Source organism: Amblyraja radiata, chromosome 3, assembly GCF_010909765.2.
Source record: "Amblyraja radiata isolate CabotCenter1 chromosome 3, sAmbRad1.1.pri, whole genome shotgun sequence".
Taxonomy (NCBI): domain Eukaryota; kingdom Metazoa; phylum Chordata; class Chondrichthyes; order Rajiformes; family Rajidae; genus Amblyraja; species Amblyraja radiata.
Window position 1 is genome coordinate 129,458,657 of NC_045958.1, and position 17,124 is coordinate 129,475,780.

Consider the following 17,124-nt stretch of genomic DNA (forward strand, 5'->3'; position numbering starts at 1 on the left):
CTCTGAAGGAGAATTTTTATTCCAGTTTCATAAAATAAATCATGACATTTGATGACCTAATGAAACAAACCTTGCACTTTTTTAGCTGCAGACATTATTGGCTGTAACCCTGACGTCCGAGAAATCTCTGTAGTGTAGAATCATTAAAAATGACATTTTAAAAGACATTTGGACAGGTACATGGATAGGACATTTTTTTCTCGCTGTATGACTTTACGATATGTCTTTATGACTGTATGACTATTATTCTGTAATTCTATTACTCCATCACTAAGAATCTAGGACTCTATGGCACCATAGCTCTGTGACTCTATGACAGGGGGTTCCCAACCCTTTTCATCCCGTTTAGCCCTGGCAACTTTAATAGCACATAACAATGTCATTTCACTTATTTATGAACGACTAATAATGAACAAATAATGATATACCAGAACTAAACACAGTCAGTCAATGAGAAAAAATATGTACAAATCCAGAATCAATAAATTTACCTCCTGGGTAGGCCAACTTTGCCCCAGGTTGGGAATCCTTGCTCTATGACTTTATGAGTATGATTATGGCTCTTTGACTATGGGTCTATGCGTCCATGACTATGGGTCTATGCGTCCATGACTATGGGTCTATGGTCTATGGGTCTATGGGTCTATGGTCTATCTATTGCTCTGGGTCTATGGTCTATGGGTATATGGTCTATGGGTCAATGGTCTATGGGTCTATGGGTCTATGGTCTATCTATTGCTCTGGGTCTATGGTCTATGGGTATATGGTCTATGGGTCAATGGTCTATGGGTCTATGGGTATATGGTCTATGGGTCAATGGTCTATGGGTCTATGGGTCTATGGTCTATATATCTATGGCTCTGGGTCTATGGTCTATGGGTCTAGGGTCTATGGGTCTATGGTCTTGGGTCTATGGTCTGTGGGTCTATGGTCTTGGGTCTATGGGTCTAGGGTCTATGGGTCTATGGTCTGTGGGTCTATGGGTCTAGGGTCTATGGTCTGTGGGTCTATGGGTTTATGGTCTTGGGTCTATGGTCTGTGGGTCTATGGTCTTGGGTCTATGGGTCTATGGTCTGTGGGTCTATGGGTCTATGGTCTATGGTCTATGGGTATGGTCTATGGGTCTATGGTCTATTGGTTTATGGGTCTATGGTCTTGGGTCTATGGTCTGTGGGTCTATGGGTTTATGGTCTTGGGTCTATGGTCTGTGGGTCTATGGTCTTGGGTCTATGGGTCTATGGGTGTATGGGTCTATGACTATGGGTGTATGGGTCTATGACTATGGGTCTATGGGTCTATGGTCTGTGGGTCTATGGTCTATGACTATGGTCTATGGTCAAGTGGTACTGCACCTTGTTCACCTTTCCTTCTGCCTTTCAGTATGACTTTGTGGAGCTTCTGGATGGCAGCAGACTGATCGCCAGAGAGAAGCGCAGCCTGTCCAGTCCTGAGCACAAGAGCCGGCAGGTCAGAGCGGTGAGCGTGCAAGAGGCTGGTTTTGTCCAATACCTCGACTCTGGAGTCTGGCACCTGGCCTTCTACAACGATGGGAAAACCGCAGAACACGTCTCCTTCAACACCATCGCCATAGGTAGGCAGTCCTGGTCATCAAGCTGAACAAGGGCGGCACGGTGGCGCAACGGTAGAGTTGCTGCCTCACAGCGTCAGGGACCCAGGTTCAATCCTGACTACGGGCGCTGTCTGTACGGAGTTTGTACGTTCTCCCCGTGACCTGCGTGGGTTTTCTCCGGGATCTTCGGTTTCCTCCCACACTCCAAAGACGTGCAGGTTTGTAGGTTAATTGAGTTGGTATAAAGGTATTAATGAATAAATTGTCCCTGGTGTGTGTAGGATAGTACGGGGGGGGGACTGCTGGTCGGCGCGGACTTGGTGGGCCGAAGGGCCTTTTTCCGCGCTGTGTCTCTAAACTAAACTAAACATAGACCTCACTGAGGAAACAGTAGCCGCACTCCCCTGCCGAGCTCTAATGTATCACAGTCAGCAGATACTGTAATATGTAACAGGAGGCTTTAACACTGGATCTGGATCTATATGTAGTACACTGAAAAGCTCTAGGTAGAGAAATGTTTTACATTTTATCAAGCCAATGAACCTACAATTCTGTACGCCTTAGGAGTATGTGAGGAAACATATAAGATTGTTAAGGGCTTGGACACGCTAGAGGCAGGAAACATGTTCCCGATGTTGGGGGAGTCCAGAACCAGGGGCCACAGTTTAAGAATAAGGAGTAAGCCATTTAGAACGGAGACGAGGAAACACTTTTTCTCACAGAGAGTGGTGAGTCTGTGGAATTCTCTGCCTCAGAGGGCGGTGGAGGCCGGTTCTCTGGATGCTTTCAAGAGAGAGCTAGATATGGTTCTTAAAAATAGCGGAGTCAGGGGATATGGGGAGAAGGCAGGAACGGGGTACTGATTGGGGATGATCAGCCCTGATCACATTGAATGGTGGTGCTGGCTCGAAGGGCCGAATGGCCTACTCCTGCACCTATTGTCTGTTGTCTATTGAAACCGAAGATCTCGGAGAAAACCCACGCAGGTCACGGGGAGAACGTGCAAACTCCGTGCAGACAGCACCGGTAGTCGGGGTCGAACCCGGGTCTCTGGCACTGCATTTTGCTGGAAGGCAGCAACTCTACCGTTTTGTAAGGCAGAGATGGATAGATTCTTGATAAGTACGGGTGTCAGGATTTATGGGGAGAAGGCGGGAGAATGGGGGTTCGGAGGGAGAGATTGATCGACCATGAAATGAATCGAGTGCATTCCTGACGTTTGTCTTTGTTTACAGATTCTGTGATGGAGTGTCCGCGGAATTGTCATGGGAATGGCGAGTGCGTTTCTGGAGCCTGTCATTGCTTCCCTGGGTTTTTCGGATCAGATTGTGCGAGAGGCAAGTCATAAAATCTGTTCTGCATTCTGAGCATCTTGTTGTGTAACAACATCTGTGTAAGAAAGAACTGCAGATGCTGGTTTAAATCGAAGGTAGACTCAAAATGCTGGAGTAACTCACCGGGTGAGGCAGCTTCTCTGGAGAGAAGGAATGGGCGACATTTCGGGTCGAGAATAGACAATAGACAATAGGTGCAGGAGTAGGCCATTCGGCCCTTCGAGCCAGCACCGCCATTCAATGTGATCATGGCTGATCATCCCAAATCAGTACCCCGTTCCTGCCTTCTCCCCATATCCCCTGACTCCGCTATCTTTAAGAGCCCTATCTAGCTCTCTCTTGAAAGCATCCAGAGACCCGGCCTCCACCGCCATCTGAGGCAGAGAATTCCACACACTCACAACCCTCTGTGTGAAAAAGTGTTTCCTCGTCTCCGTTCTAAATGGCTTACCCCTTATTCTTAAACTGTAGCCCCTGGTTCTGGACTCCCCCAACATCGGGAACATGTTTCCTGCCTCTAGGTTTCGGGACCCTGAAGAAGGGTCTCGACCCGAAACGTCGCCCATTCCTTCCCTCCAGAGATGCTGCCTCACCCGCTAAGCATGGGCTGAAGTTTGAAAGGATGTTGCAGCAGTGGCACGGTGGCGCTGCGGTAGAGTTGCTGCCTCACAGCGCCAGAGAACCGGGTTCAAGCCTGACTACGGGCGCTGTCTGTATGCAGTTTGTACGTTCTCCCCGTGACCACGTGGGTTTTCTCCGGGTGCTCCAGTTTCTTCCCACATTCCAAAGATGTACAGGTTAATTGGCTTGGTATAATTGTAAATTGTCGCTAGTTTGTGTAGGATGGTCTTAATGTGTGGGGATCGCTGGTCGGCACGGTGGGCCGAAGGGTCTGTTTCCGCGCTGACTCTATTTAAAATCTTAATGGTCTTTTACTCCTATCTACCTCATTGGTGACCCTCGGACTATCCTTGACCGGACTTTGCTGGCTTTACCTTGCACTAAACGTTATTGAAACATACAAGATTGGTAAGGGCTTGGACACACTAGAGGCAGGAAACATGTTCCCGATGTTGGGGGAGTCCAGAACCAGGGGCCACAGTTTAAGAATAAGGAGTAAGCCATTCAGAACGGAGACGAGGAAACACTTTTTCACACAGAGAGTGGTGAATTCTCTGCCTCAGAGGGTGGTGGAGGCAGGTTCTCAGGTTACTTTCAAGAGAGAGCTAGATTGGGCTCTTAAAAATAGCGGAGTCAAGGGATATGGGGAGAAGGCAGGAACGGGGTACTGATTGTGGATGATCAGCCATGATCACATTGAATGGCGGTGCTGGCTCGATGGGCTGAATTGCCTACTCCTGCACCTATTGTCTATTGTCTTTTGTCGATTGTTATTCCATCATGTATCTGTACACTGTGGACGGCTCGATTGTAATCATGTATTGTCTTTCCGCTGACTGGTTAGCACGCAACAAAAGCTTTTCACTGTACCTCGGTACACGTGACAATAAACTAAACTCAAACTGAAACTAAAAGCTAAGCCACTGTGCTGTGTGTTCTGCAGCAACCTGCCCCATCCTGTGCAGCGGCAACGGCCAGTACTCCAAGGGCCGGTGCATTTGTTTCAGCGGCTGGAAGGGGACGGAATGCGACGTGCCGTCGGGGCAGTGCATCGACCCGCTCTGCGCCGCGCACGGCATCTGCATCATGGGCTCCTGCGTCTGCAACTCTGGCTACAAGGGAGAAATATGCGAACAAGGTAAGGCCAAGACTCAGTGAAGACAGACACACAATGCTGGAGTAACTCAGCGGGTCAGGCAGCATCTCTGGAGAACATGGATAGGTGACGTTTCACAGATCTGTGGAGAACGTGGATAGGTGACGTTTCACAGAGTGCTGGAGTAACTCAGCGGGTCAGGCAGCATCTCTGGATAAAAGGAATAGGTGACGTTTCGGTTCGAGTCTCTTCTCCAGGCCTTTTCTCCAGAGATGCTGCTGAGTTACTCCAGCCTTTTGTGTTTCTTCCTCTAGTTCATATTTAGTTTATTAGTTTAGTTTAGCGCAGGAGGATGAGAGGCAATCAAATAGAGGTGTATAAGATCATGAGAGGAATAGATCGGGTAGATGCACAGAGTCTCTTGCCCGGAGCGGGGGAATCAAGGACCAGAGGACATAGGTTCAAGGTGAAGGGGAAAAGATTTAATAGAAATCTGAGGGGAAATGTTTTCACACAGAGGGTGGTGGGTGTATGGAACGGAGGAGGTAGTCGAGGTAGGGACTATCCCAGCGTTTAAGAAACATTTGGACAGGTACATGGATAGGACAGGTTTGGAAGGATATGGGCCAAACGCGGGCAGGTGGGACTGGTGTAGTTGGGACATGTTGGTCGGTGTGGGCAAGTTGGGCCGAAGGGCCTGTTTCCACACTGTATCACTCTATGAATCTTATTAACTTGCTGTAGTTGCCACTTGCTTGAATGGTACTTTATCATTGCAACTTGCTAAAAGCTCAGTAATATTTTCTGCAGATTGACAGAGCATCTTCGAACTCCATTCCAAAGCTGTGTTTACACATTCCATGTGAATGAGTTTCGTCCATTTTGCTGGGTATATGTGAAGCATTGAAATATCTATTGTGGGAAGATTAATGGACAGTGCGGAATGATGACAGGGTTGAAACAATAACCAGGGAATTCAGATGTCTTTAAAAACACAAAGTGAGATGGGCTTGTCGCACTTACGGGAATTTTTTTTCAGCGACTTGCCGGCACCCATCATTAGTTGCAGCCGGTCGCCGAAAATGTTCGGGGTGTTGAAAATCCAGCGGCGACCAGAACAAGGTACGACTCTTTGGGCGACTACTCACGACCATATAGGCTTCACCCCGCGACTTGTGGGGTGACATGGCCTGTATGGTCGCGAGGTGTTGCCCAAAGAGTCGTACCTTTTTCTGGTCGCCGCTGGATTTTCAACATGTTGAAATCTTTCGGCGACCGGCTGCGACTAATGGCGAGTACCGGCAAGTTGCTGAAAAAAATCGCGCTAGTGGGATTGAGGTTGAGGTTTTTTTTTATTGCCTTCTGAGCAGCAGAGTTGATGACGTGTGATGGCTTCAGGGAAACTGTTAAATTTGATGTCTTCATACCATAACTTTTTTCCGATAACTTTTCTTGCCGATTGCTGTCCAGTTTTTTGTGCAGCTGTTACCTCAGTTTAGCAGATGGCTGTTAAACTATGTGCCTTGAAGCGACCATACAATAGTGATTAAAACTAGCGGTGTGTCCCTTTGATTTGTGGCAAAATAACCTAAAAAGTTGATTGTGGGGAAATGCTGCCAAGGAGAGGCACACTTTCTATTGCATACTCTCACACACTCACACACTCACACACTCACACACTTACACACACTCACACACACTCACACATTCGCACACTCACACACTTACACACACTCACACATTCGCACACTCACACACTCACACACACTCACACACTTACACACACTCACACACTCTCACACACTCACAAATTCTCTCTTTCTCTCTCTCACACTCTCACACACTCACACTCTCACACTCACACGCTCTCTCACACTCACACTCTCTCACACTCACACACTCTCTCACACTCACACATTCTCTCACACCCTCACACTCAAACACCCGTTCACACCAACACACACTCTCACACTCTCGCACACTCTCACACTCACACACTCTCTCACACTCACACACCTTCTCTCACACATTCTCTCACACTCACTCCTTCACACTCACACACACTCTCTCGCACTCACATACATGCATACTCAAACACACTAACATACACACACATACACATATATGCAAAAACACACACACGCACACGCACACACACACACACACACACACACACGCACACACACACACACACACACACACACACTAACACACACACACTTGCACACACAGGCATAAACACACACAGACACACACACACATAGTCACGCACGCCCACATACTCATTCACACACACAAACCCAACATCAGACTCCAGGACCCCACTGTGTGAGAGAATCTTGCCCCCACACATCTCCTTTAAACATTGTCCCTCTCACCTTCAAGCTTTGCCCTCTAGTCTTTGACATTTCTACCCTGGGACAGAGATACTGCCTGTCTATCAAGGCCTGTCATCATTTTATATACTTCGATCCCTCAGCCTGCGGAGCTCCAGAGAGAACAATCACAGTGTGACCAACGCCTCCCTGGAGCCAATGCCTTCCAATCCAGGCAACATTCCAGCAAAACCTTTATTCCTTGACATTTCTGCCCTGGGTAAAAGTTTCTGAATGTCCTGTGATGAAAACATTCTTTTTTACTAAATGTGACACACAGAAATTGGATTAAATACGACAAAAAGATTGGCTGATTGCATTTTTCATATAAATTTATGAAGTGAGGATTCTTACCTTGAGAACGAGATTGAAACATGTTTCACATCCAGCATCAGTCAGTAAACGCCACCTATTATTTCATCATTGCTGCTTGTCAATTTGATTCAAAATAAACCATCTAGTAGATGCAAGGAACTACAGTTTACAGTTTAGTTTATTGTCACATGTACTGAGGTACAGTGAAAAGCTTTTGTTGCGTGCTAACCAGTCAGCGGAAAGACAATACATGATTACAATCGAGCCGTCCACAGTGTACAGATACAGGATAAAGGGAATAACGTTTAGTGCAAGGTAAAGTCAGGAAAGTCCGATCACCGAGGGTCACCAATGAGGTAGATAGTAGTTCAGGACTGCTCTCTGGTTGTGGTAGGATGGTTCAGTTGCCTGATAACAGCTGGGAAGAAACTGTCCCTGAATCTGGAGGTGTGCGTTTTCACACTTCTGTACCTCTTGCCCGATGGGAGAGGGGAGAAGATGTAGACAATAGACAATAGGCGCAGGAGTAGGCTATTCGGCCCTACGAGCCAGCACCGCCATTCAATGTGATCAAGGCTGATCATCCACAATCAGTACCCCATTCCTGCCTTCTCCCCATCTCCGCTATCTTTAAGCGCCCTATCTAGCTCTGTCTTGAAAGTTTCCAGAGAACCTGCCTCCACCGCCCCCTGAGGCAGAGAATTCCACAGACTCACAACTCTCTGTGTGAAAAAGTGTTTCCTCGTCTCCGTTCTAAATGGCTTACCCCTTATTCTTAAACTGCGGCCCCTGGTTCAGGACTCCACCAACATATTTTGGGAACATGTTTCCTGCCTTGAGCGTGTCCAAACGCTTAATAATATTTTATGTTTCAATAAGATCCCTTCTCTTCCTTCTAAACTCCAGAGTATATAAACCCAGCCGCTCCATTCGAGGATAGCCTTGCGGAGCTGTGTGCAAGAAATGTACGTCACTGGACCTGGTATACCTGATAATAAAGAAATCATTGAACCATCTGCTCCGAGTATCCTTTAGTGCTGAACTACTATCTACCTCATTGGTGACCCTCGGACTATCCTTGATCGGACTTTGCTGGCTTTACCTTTCACTAAACGTTATTCCCTTATCATGTACCTGTACCCTGTGGACGGCTCGATTGTAATCATGTATTGTCTTTCCGCTGACTGGTTAGCACGCAACAAAAGCTGTTCACTGTACCTCGGTACACGAGTACCTCGGAACTCATTGCTACAGAGGGCTGTGGATATTAGTAAGGCAGAGATAGACAGGTTCTTGATTAGAACGGGTGTCCAAGGGTGATGGGGATAAGGACGGAAAATGGGATTAGGTGGCAGAGATCAGCCATGATTGAATGGTGGATGTTCTATAGACAATAGACAATAGGTGCAGGAGTAGGCGACCATTCGGCCCTTCGAGCCAGCACCGCCATTCAATGCGATCATGGCTGACCATCCCATTTTGTAATCAAATCATTACAAAGTATTTGGTGAACCACAAAGCCTTTATTAAAACCTATGCAGAGAGAATGATACATACTGGCCGGCGGTGCTGGTTCGAAGGGCCAAATGGCCTACTCCTGTATCTAGTGTCTATTGTCTATTATCTAGTGCTGCACTCGTTGCATTATCAAACAGACTGCTGAGCTCAGGGACCAGCAGGCTGTTATCAGTATCTGCATTCCTTACTGAAATCCCAGACTGGATTACATGGTGGAATGTGGATCACGCATAATATATGTGGTGAAGGTTATACTGACAGAGATTAATATGGTTGAGCTACAGCGGAGTAGACTGTAGATGGGCTGAAAGGCCTGATGCTGCCCCTATAACCTGTGAACGTGACGCTAAACTGAGCGGAAGCTGAAACTGAAGTGGCTGGTGTCGGTGTCTGCTGTTTCTCACGCCTTCTTGCTTTCCCTGCCAGCGGACTGCTTTGACCCGACCTGTTCGAACCACGGAGTGTGCATCCATGGAGAATGCCACTGCAGCCCTGGCTGGGGGGGGGCAACCTGTGAAAAATCCAAGACCATGTGTCCCGACCAGTGTGCTGGCCATGGTACCTACCTTCAGGAGAGCGACTCGTGCACTTGCGATCCCAACTGGACTGGCGCTGACTGCTCCGTGGGTGAGTACACACAACGAAAGCAGTGAGACATAGAAAATACGAGTAGGCCATTCGGCCCTTCGAGCCAGCACCGCCATTCGATGTGATCAGCCATGACCACATCGGATGGCGGTGTTGGCTCGAAGGGCCGAATGGCCTACTACTGCACCAACTATCTATAGTCTATTGTCTATTGATCATCCAGAATCAGTACCCCGTTCCTGCTTGCTCCTGAGAGGAATAGTAACTAAAGTAAGTAAGTAAGTTTACCATAGAAACATAGAAAATTGGTGCAGGAGGAGGCCATTCGGCCCTTCGAGCCAGCACCGCCATTCATTGTGATCATGGCTGATCGTCCCCTATCAATAACCCATGCCTGCCTTCTCCCCATAACCCTTGACTCCACTAGCCCCTAGAGCTCTATCTAACTCTCTCTTAAATCCATCCAGTTTATTGGCCAAGTATTCTCATACAAGGAATTTGCCTTGGTGCTCCGCCCACAAGTAACAACATGACATACAGTGACAGTTACGAATGACACAGAAAACACTAAACATTAATAATAATAAAACATTAATGATAAAACACCATTGATCAAGCATGTGAACCAACAAAATAGTAAGATTAAACGAGAACTTACCAGTTCGAAGTTTGATCGTTATTTTATGAGGAGTACGTTGAGGGAATACGTGAAGAACCCCGCCAGGACGCATGCGTGTCATTCTTCAAAGCAGCGGTGTGAAATCACAGATAACTGTAATGACTAAGCATAGTAAGATTAGAGAATAAATACCAGTTGAGTATATGATCAAGGGTGGGAGGAGCGGAGGGCACGTATTCCCTCAACGTACTCCTCATAAAATAACGATCAAACTTCGAACTGGTAAGTTCTCGTTTAATCTTACTATTTTACATCGGAGTCACGTGAGTGACTACGTGAAGATTTCAAAGCTCTGTGATTTCATGCTGTGGAAACGAGTCCATGCATCACATCTGCCTTAATGACTGTAGGAGGAATTGTGTCAACATATTTTAGACATGAATCCGACATTGAAATCCATGAATTGATTAACACAAATTATAGCCCCTATTTATGGGGTAATTAAATTACAGAACTTAAATTGTTTCTGCAAATGTTCCAGGTTTAATGACTGGTTTATGATAAAATAGTTGGAATGTTTTTCCCCTGACCATCCTGCTGCCTTGAGGATTTGGTCCATTGGTACATCCAACTGCATAGCTGCCGATGTAGCTGCAGCCCTGGTGGAATGAGATTTAAAATATTAGTATCCACCCCAGCCTGTGTTAGAACCTGTTTCAGCCATCTTGAGATGGTCTGGACCGTCATTCTTTTATGTGGTTGCTTATGGCTGACTAAAAGTGCCTTCTCATTGCCTCTGATGATTTTCGTGTTCTCCATGTATAACGACAAATGTCTTACTATACAGAGACGATCATCTGTTGGGTAAGACCTAAATTCTATATTGAGGCCTGCTGATCCCTGTCTGTTCTGCTTTACTAATTCATAAATATGAAACGTAACGTTTTCAGATGAAGAAGTCATGTTGTCCAGTCTTAATTTATGTAATGACTGTACCCTTTGTGCCGTGACCAATTCCATTAGCATGACTGTTTTTAATGTCAGTCTATGTAGGGACAGAGCTGTTGCTGGAGACCAATTCCTGAGCATCTTCAGGACAATACTCACATCCCATATTTGGGAGTACCTGGTTCTTGGGGGATTGGTATTAAAAATTCCCCTCATAAGTTTTGTTACCAGTGGGTGAGTCCCAACAGAGTGACGCTCTGTTCCTTGCCATAGATAAGTTGATAGGGCACTTCTGGCGCAGTTGATGGCACTATAACTGAGCCCCTCATCATAATGGAGGCCTGCCAGGTATTCCAGAACAGACGGGATGTTCATATCTCTGTAGGTGATGCTGTTTTTGTGACAATACATCTCCCATTTCCTGATGTAGACCAGATACTGTTTTTGGTGGACTGTCTTTGGGCCGCCGAAATCATGTTCACTGTTCAGTCCGTCAGTCCCAGCTGTAGTCGTGGTATTTTTAAACTCTACAAATTAATAAATTCAAATAGTTATGGCATGGGTGGCTATCCCTTGTTACGGGATGAACCAATAAGTCTGGTTTATTCGGGATGGTGATACATGGTTCTAATACCATGTTCAGTATCACTGGGAACCATGGTTGAGTAGGCCAATCGGGTACTACCAAAATACCAGACGCAGAGTCTTGCTGTATTTTCCTTAATACCCGACTGATGAGGCAGAAAGGAGGAATGCATAAATAAACAATTTCCCCCCCCAATACAGCGAAAATGCATCTGTCGCCGCTGCCCCAGGGTCTGGTTCCCACGAAACATAGTTTGATAACTGGTGATTAAGCCTGGATGCGAATAGATCGATATCTGGTGTTCCATATCGTGCTGTAATATCAGCAAATACTTTTTATTCAACATCCATTCAGTGTTTTCATTAAATTTGCGTGACCTGGTGTCTGCCACTAAATTCAGTTTACCTGGTAGGTAAGTAGCTGATATCCAAATATCTCTCTGGATACACCACTGCCAAATTGTATTAGCCAGATTGTCACATGATGTCGATTTGTTTCCACCCATGTGGTTGATATATGCTACCACGGTGGTATTGTCAATCTGTAGTCTAACATGCTGGTGATATGACCCAGTACCTTATGACTTTAGGCCATAGAATGCACCCAACATTTCCAGGTAGTTTATGCCCAGTGTTAGTAATAATGATGCCTCCTGAGCAGTCCATCTACCTCCACAGCTGGAGATGGAATTGGTGGACCCCAACCAAGTGCACTGGCATCAGTTTGTAGCACCATAGAAGGGTTGCTGATAATGATTGGATTGAAACAAAGCCAAATGTTATCTATCCACCATTTTAGTTCCATTATAGCTTTGATTAGTAGCTTCATTGGTCTGTCAAAATGACCAGCATTGATTTTGAGTGCTTGTATTTTTGCTCTCTGTAAATTTTGGTAATGTAAAGGTCCAAATTGTGTGGCTGGAAAAGCAGCCACCAATTTGCCAATTACTTTTGCTACCAATCTGATGGACGGTTACTGATGTGAATGAGGTTATTGCAAGCCTCTATTAAGTCTATAGCCTTTCCCTTTGGCAAAGTCACCGGCATGTGAACTGAGTCAATGGTGAACCCCAAATAGTCCATAGTAGTGGAAGGCGTTAATTTAGATTTAACTGGATGGATAATAAACCCCAGTTTTTCAAATAACTGTTTTGTGGCTGTTACAGTTTGTTTGGCCAATTCCAAAGTTTTGCCCACAATAAGTATGTCATCTAGATATGCCATGCCCATGTGTTTTCGTTTCCGTAGAAACGCTAGGGCTGGTTTCAAAATTTTAGTGAACAGCCTGGGGGCTGATGTTAAACCATTTGGCAGCGCTCTATACTGCCAATGCTGTCCCATCCAGTTGAATTTTAAGTAACATCTGTGGTCACCTCATATAGGCACTGAATAGTAAGCATTTTTTAATCGATGCTAGCCATGAAGTAGCCTTTGGAAATCAATTGTTTAGCAGTAACAAAGGTTTCCATTTTAAAATGAATATATTGTACAAATGTATTCAATTTGGTCAGATCTATGATGATGCGACAACCACCATCTTTTTTGTTTTTGGTAAAGATATTGGACACGAATTCTAGCGATTCGTGTTGGGATTTTTCAATTACCCCTTTTGCGTAAAGCCGCTCCTGTTCAGCATGCGCTTCTGATTTTTCTTTACCGGAAAGTACGAACATTTGGTTCGGTATATGTTGAACTGGAGGGCTGTACTTGTGTATAAATTCTATTGTATATCCCTGGATACTGCTTAAAATATAAGTATCGGTAGTTAACATACTCCATGCATCCAGAAAGGAGAGTAATCTCCCCCCAACTTCCATGCTCCCTGCAATTTGTAGGGAACCAGACCCACCTACCTCCATAGTTACCAATGGCAGGTTTACTTCTTTTTGTAAATCCTTCGTTGATGTTGAGGCGTCGGTGTCTGGGTTTGTGGTTTGGTTGATGTTGGAGGTTTGCGTATCTTCCAAGAAGGCCGGTCTGGCATGGCCTAACATGTTTGGTGTACCGGACCTTCGAGCTTTCACCAGTCGGTTTTGTTCTACTGGTGGGTGCGTAAGGGTGCTGTCTATGGCCGTGTGTTGCAAAGCAGTGCCAGTGCATCCTGTTGGTCCTGCGACATGTCCTTCTCATCCACTGTACGGGTGAAAGCTGTTATCCCCGCTGTTTAGGAGTTTCCATATACAATTATTTACTACAGGAACATTCAGGGATATACAGTGTCAGGTGTCCTCCAGGTTTTGGCCAGTCTGGTCTGGCTGTATGAGGTTGGACACCATGTCCAGTAGATTTTCACGTTCCTGCACCCCCTGCACACTTGATTTCTGTTCTGCAAACCCCTCTTCAAGATCAGCCCAGAACTGACCCCCAGTACTCCCCTCTGACGTGGGAGAAGCACTGTGCAGCCCTACAAGAGGTGCTGCTGTGGGTTTTACATAGAGCCCACAGTGACTCGACTCCATCTCACGTCACGTTGGAGCAAATGCTCCACACACCGCTCCATCCGGCTCCAGCGCTCACGGTCGCTGGCCGCCCGCGGCTGCTCAAAGTCGGACTCCTCTGAGTCCACGACTTTGATGGTTTTTTGTTTTGCCTTACCGCCCGGCTGCGGAGTGGATCTGGCCGGTGCGGAGGCGACATCGGGCACAGCTGATCCCATTATAGGTGATTCAAGTGCCGCTGACCGCTGCTGGCCCACCAGCTATGTCGCAGCCCTCGTTGGTTTCTTCGACTTTTCCATGCTCCCTACCTGTAATCAGCATGGGAAAACACAAAAAGACCGCAGAGTACTCTTACCTGCAGGTCCTGGTTTAAATTGTCGCTACGGGGGAACGTCGTTCCACCCCGCCTCCTGCCGTTTCGATTTGTCAAAGTCGACGGCCCCATTCTGAATAGTCTCCCGCCCGGCCGTGGTGTTCTGGCCGGCGCAGGATCAAACGTCGGCACAGCTGATCCCACTTACGGGGCTTGTGCCTTCAGCTGCTGCTGGCTCCCGCAACTTCGTGGTCCTCCCCAGCCAGCTTCACTCGCAGCACTTGTGGACACTATTTTGTCCAGCTTCCCCCCCTGTGTAAAAACAGCGCGGGGACAAAAACTACCGCAGAGTAAATCACTTACCTGCAGGTCGCGGTTTCAAACTTACCGCTGCGGGGAACGCTCCACCCCGCCTGTCGTTTCGCAAGCGTGAAAGCGATATGACACGCATGCATCCTGGCGGGGTTCTTCACGTAGTCACTCACGTGACTCCGAAGTAAAATACCAGATCAAAGGGAGGCTACAGATTTTTGGCTGTTGAGTAGAGCAACTACTCGTGGATAAAAACTGTTTTTATCTCTGGCTGTGGCAGCTTTGACGGTCCGGAGTCGCCTTCCAGAGGGAAGTGATTCAAAGAATAGACGGGTATATCAACATATAGAGGGTCCAGAGGAGGTTTTTCAAGAACGATCCCAGGAATGAGTGGGTTAACCTATGATGAGCGTTTGTCGACACTGGGCCTGTACTCGCTGGAGTTTAGAAGAATGAGGGGTGGGACCTCTTTGAAACATAATGAAAATCTTGGATAGAGTGGATGTGGTAATGTAGGACTAGAGGCCACAGCCTCAGAATAAAAGGATGTACCTTTAGAAAGATAAGGAGGAATTTCTTTAGCCAGAGGATGGTGAATCTGTGGAATTCATTGCCACAGATGGCTGTGGAGGCCAAGTCAATGGATATTTTTAAGGCAGAGATTGACTGATCCTGATTAGTATGGGTGTCGGGGGTTATGGGGAGAAGGCAGGAGAATGGGGTTATGAGGGAGACATAGATCAGCCGTGATTGAATGGCAGAGTACACTCGATGGGTCGAATGGCCTAATTTTTCTCTGAGGAAATGGAGAGATATGGATTATGTACAGGCAGATGAGATTAGTTCACCATGACATTATATACGACATTGTGGGCTGAAGGACATGTTTCTTCCCTCAATATTTCTATGCCCCAACTGCACAAATTGATCTTTCTAAGTCATTTGGTCTTAGCTGGATGAGATTCAAGATATTCTTGTGCTGAAATCATGCCCTTAATGTATAATTGACCTCATAACCTTTTGCTGCCAGGAACAGCATCTACTGCAAATCGAGGACTTAAATCCTAAAATGAAGTTATTCAACATTTGTGGGTGGCACGGTGGCGCAGCGGTAGAGTTGCTGCCTCACGGCGCCAGAGGCCCGGGTTCCATCCTGACTACGGATGCTGTCTGTACGGAGTTTGGGCGTTCTCCCTGTGACCTGCGAGGCCTTTCTGCGGGTACTCCAGTTTCCTCCCACACTCCAACGATGTACAGGTGTGTAGGTTAATTGGCTTCTGTAAATTGTCCCTAGTTTGTAGGATAGTGTTAGTGTGTGGAGATCGCTGGTCGGTGCGGACTCGGTGGGCCGCAGAGCCTGTTTCCGCGCTCTCTATCACTCTATGACTATAATCAATTCAACACGACAATAGATAATAGACAATAGGTGCAGGAGTAGGCCATTCGGCCCTTCGAGCCAGCACCGCCATTCAATGTGATCATGGCTGATCATCCCCAATCAGTACCCCGTTCCTGCCTTATCCCCATATCCCCTGACTCTGCTATCTTTAAGAGCCCTATCTAGCTCTCATTTGAAATCATCCAGAGAACCTGCCTCCACCACCCTCTGAGGCCGACAACTTATGGTTCCCGATGTTGGGGGAGTCCAGAACCAGGGGCCACAGTTTAAGAATAAGGGGTAAGCCATTTAGACCGGAGGAAACACTTTTTCTCACAGAGAGTGGTGAGTCTGTGGAATTCTCTGCTTCAGAGGGCGGTGGAGGCAGGTTCTCTGGATACTTTCAAGAGAGAGCTGGATAGGGCTCTTAAAGATAGCGGAGTCAGGGGATATGGGGAGAAGGCAGGAACGGGGTACTGATTGGGGATGATCAGCCATGATCACATTGAATGGCGGTGCTGGCTCGAAGGGCCGAATGGCCTACTCCTGCAACTATTGTCTATTGTCACATTCAGTTTCTGTTTTTCAACCAACCATCACCGAGGTTCCTCACAGCGAGGACTATCTTTTAATCAAGTCGACAGCTGCATGATTATGATCAATTCGGTGACGAGATATCGGCAAAACCCTTCACAGCCCAATAATTGGTTACTTCACTTCTTTCCTTCCTTTTGTACAACTTTTGTGAGTGTGCTTTTCAAAGCGAGATCTCTGACCAGACGGCACGGTGGCGCAGCAGTAGAGTTGCTGCCTCACAGCGCCGGAGACCCGGGTTCCATCCTGACTACGGGCGCTGCACGTCTTTGGAGTGTGGGAGGAAACCGGAGGAGCCGGAGAGAACCCAGCCAGGTCACGGGGCGAACATACAAACTCCGTACATTTCAATGAGGTCCCCCCTCATTCTTCTAAACTCCAGCGAGTACAGGCCCAGTGCCGACAAACGCTCATCATAGGTTAACCCACTCATTCCTGGGATCATTCTAGTAAACCCCCTCTGGACCCTCTCCAGAGCCAGCACATCCTTCCTCAGATATGGGGCCCAAAATTGCTCACA

At 46.9% G+C, this 17,124-nt stretch overlaps 1 protein-coding gene across 1 annotated transcript in view; it reads left to right on the plus strand.

Annotated features, from left to right (window-relative positions):
* Window positions 1-17,124, plus strand: part of tenm3 (teneurin transmembrane protein 3) — a 702,745-nt gene that overhangs the window by 551,446 nt on the left and 134,175 nt on the right. Inside the window, 4 exon segments of the mRNA XM_033018762.1 lie at window positions 1,381-1,591; window positions 2,806-2,907; window positions 4,469-4,663; window positions 9,256-9,456. Coding sequence (XP_032874653.1) covers window positions 1,381-1,591; window positions 2,806-2,907; window positions 4,469-4,663; window positions 9,256-9,456 — 709 coding nt within the window.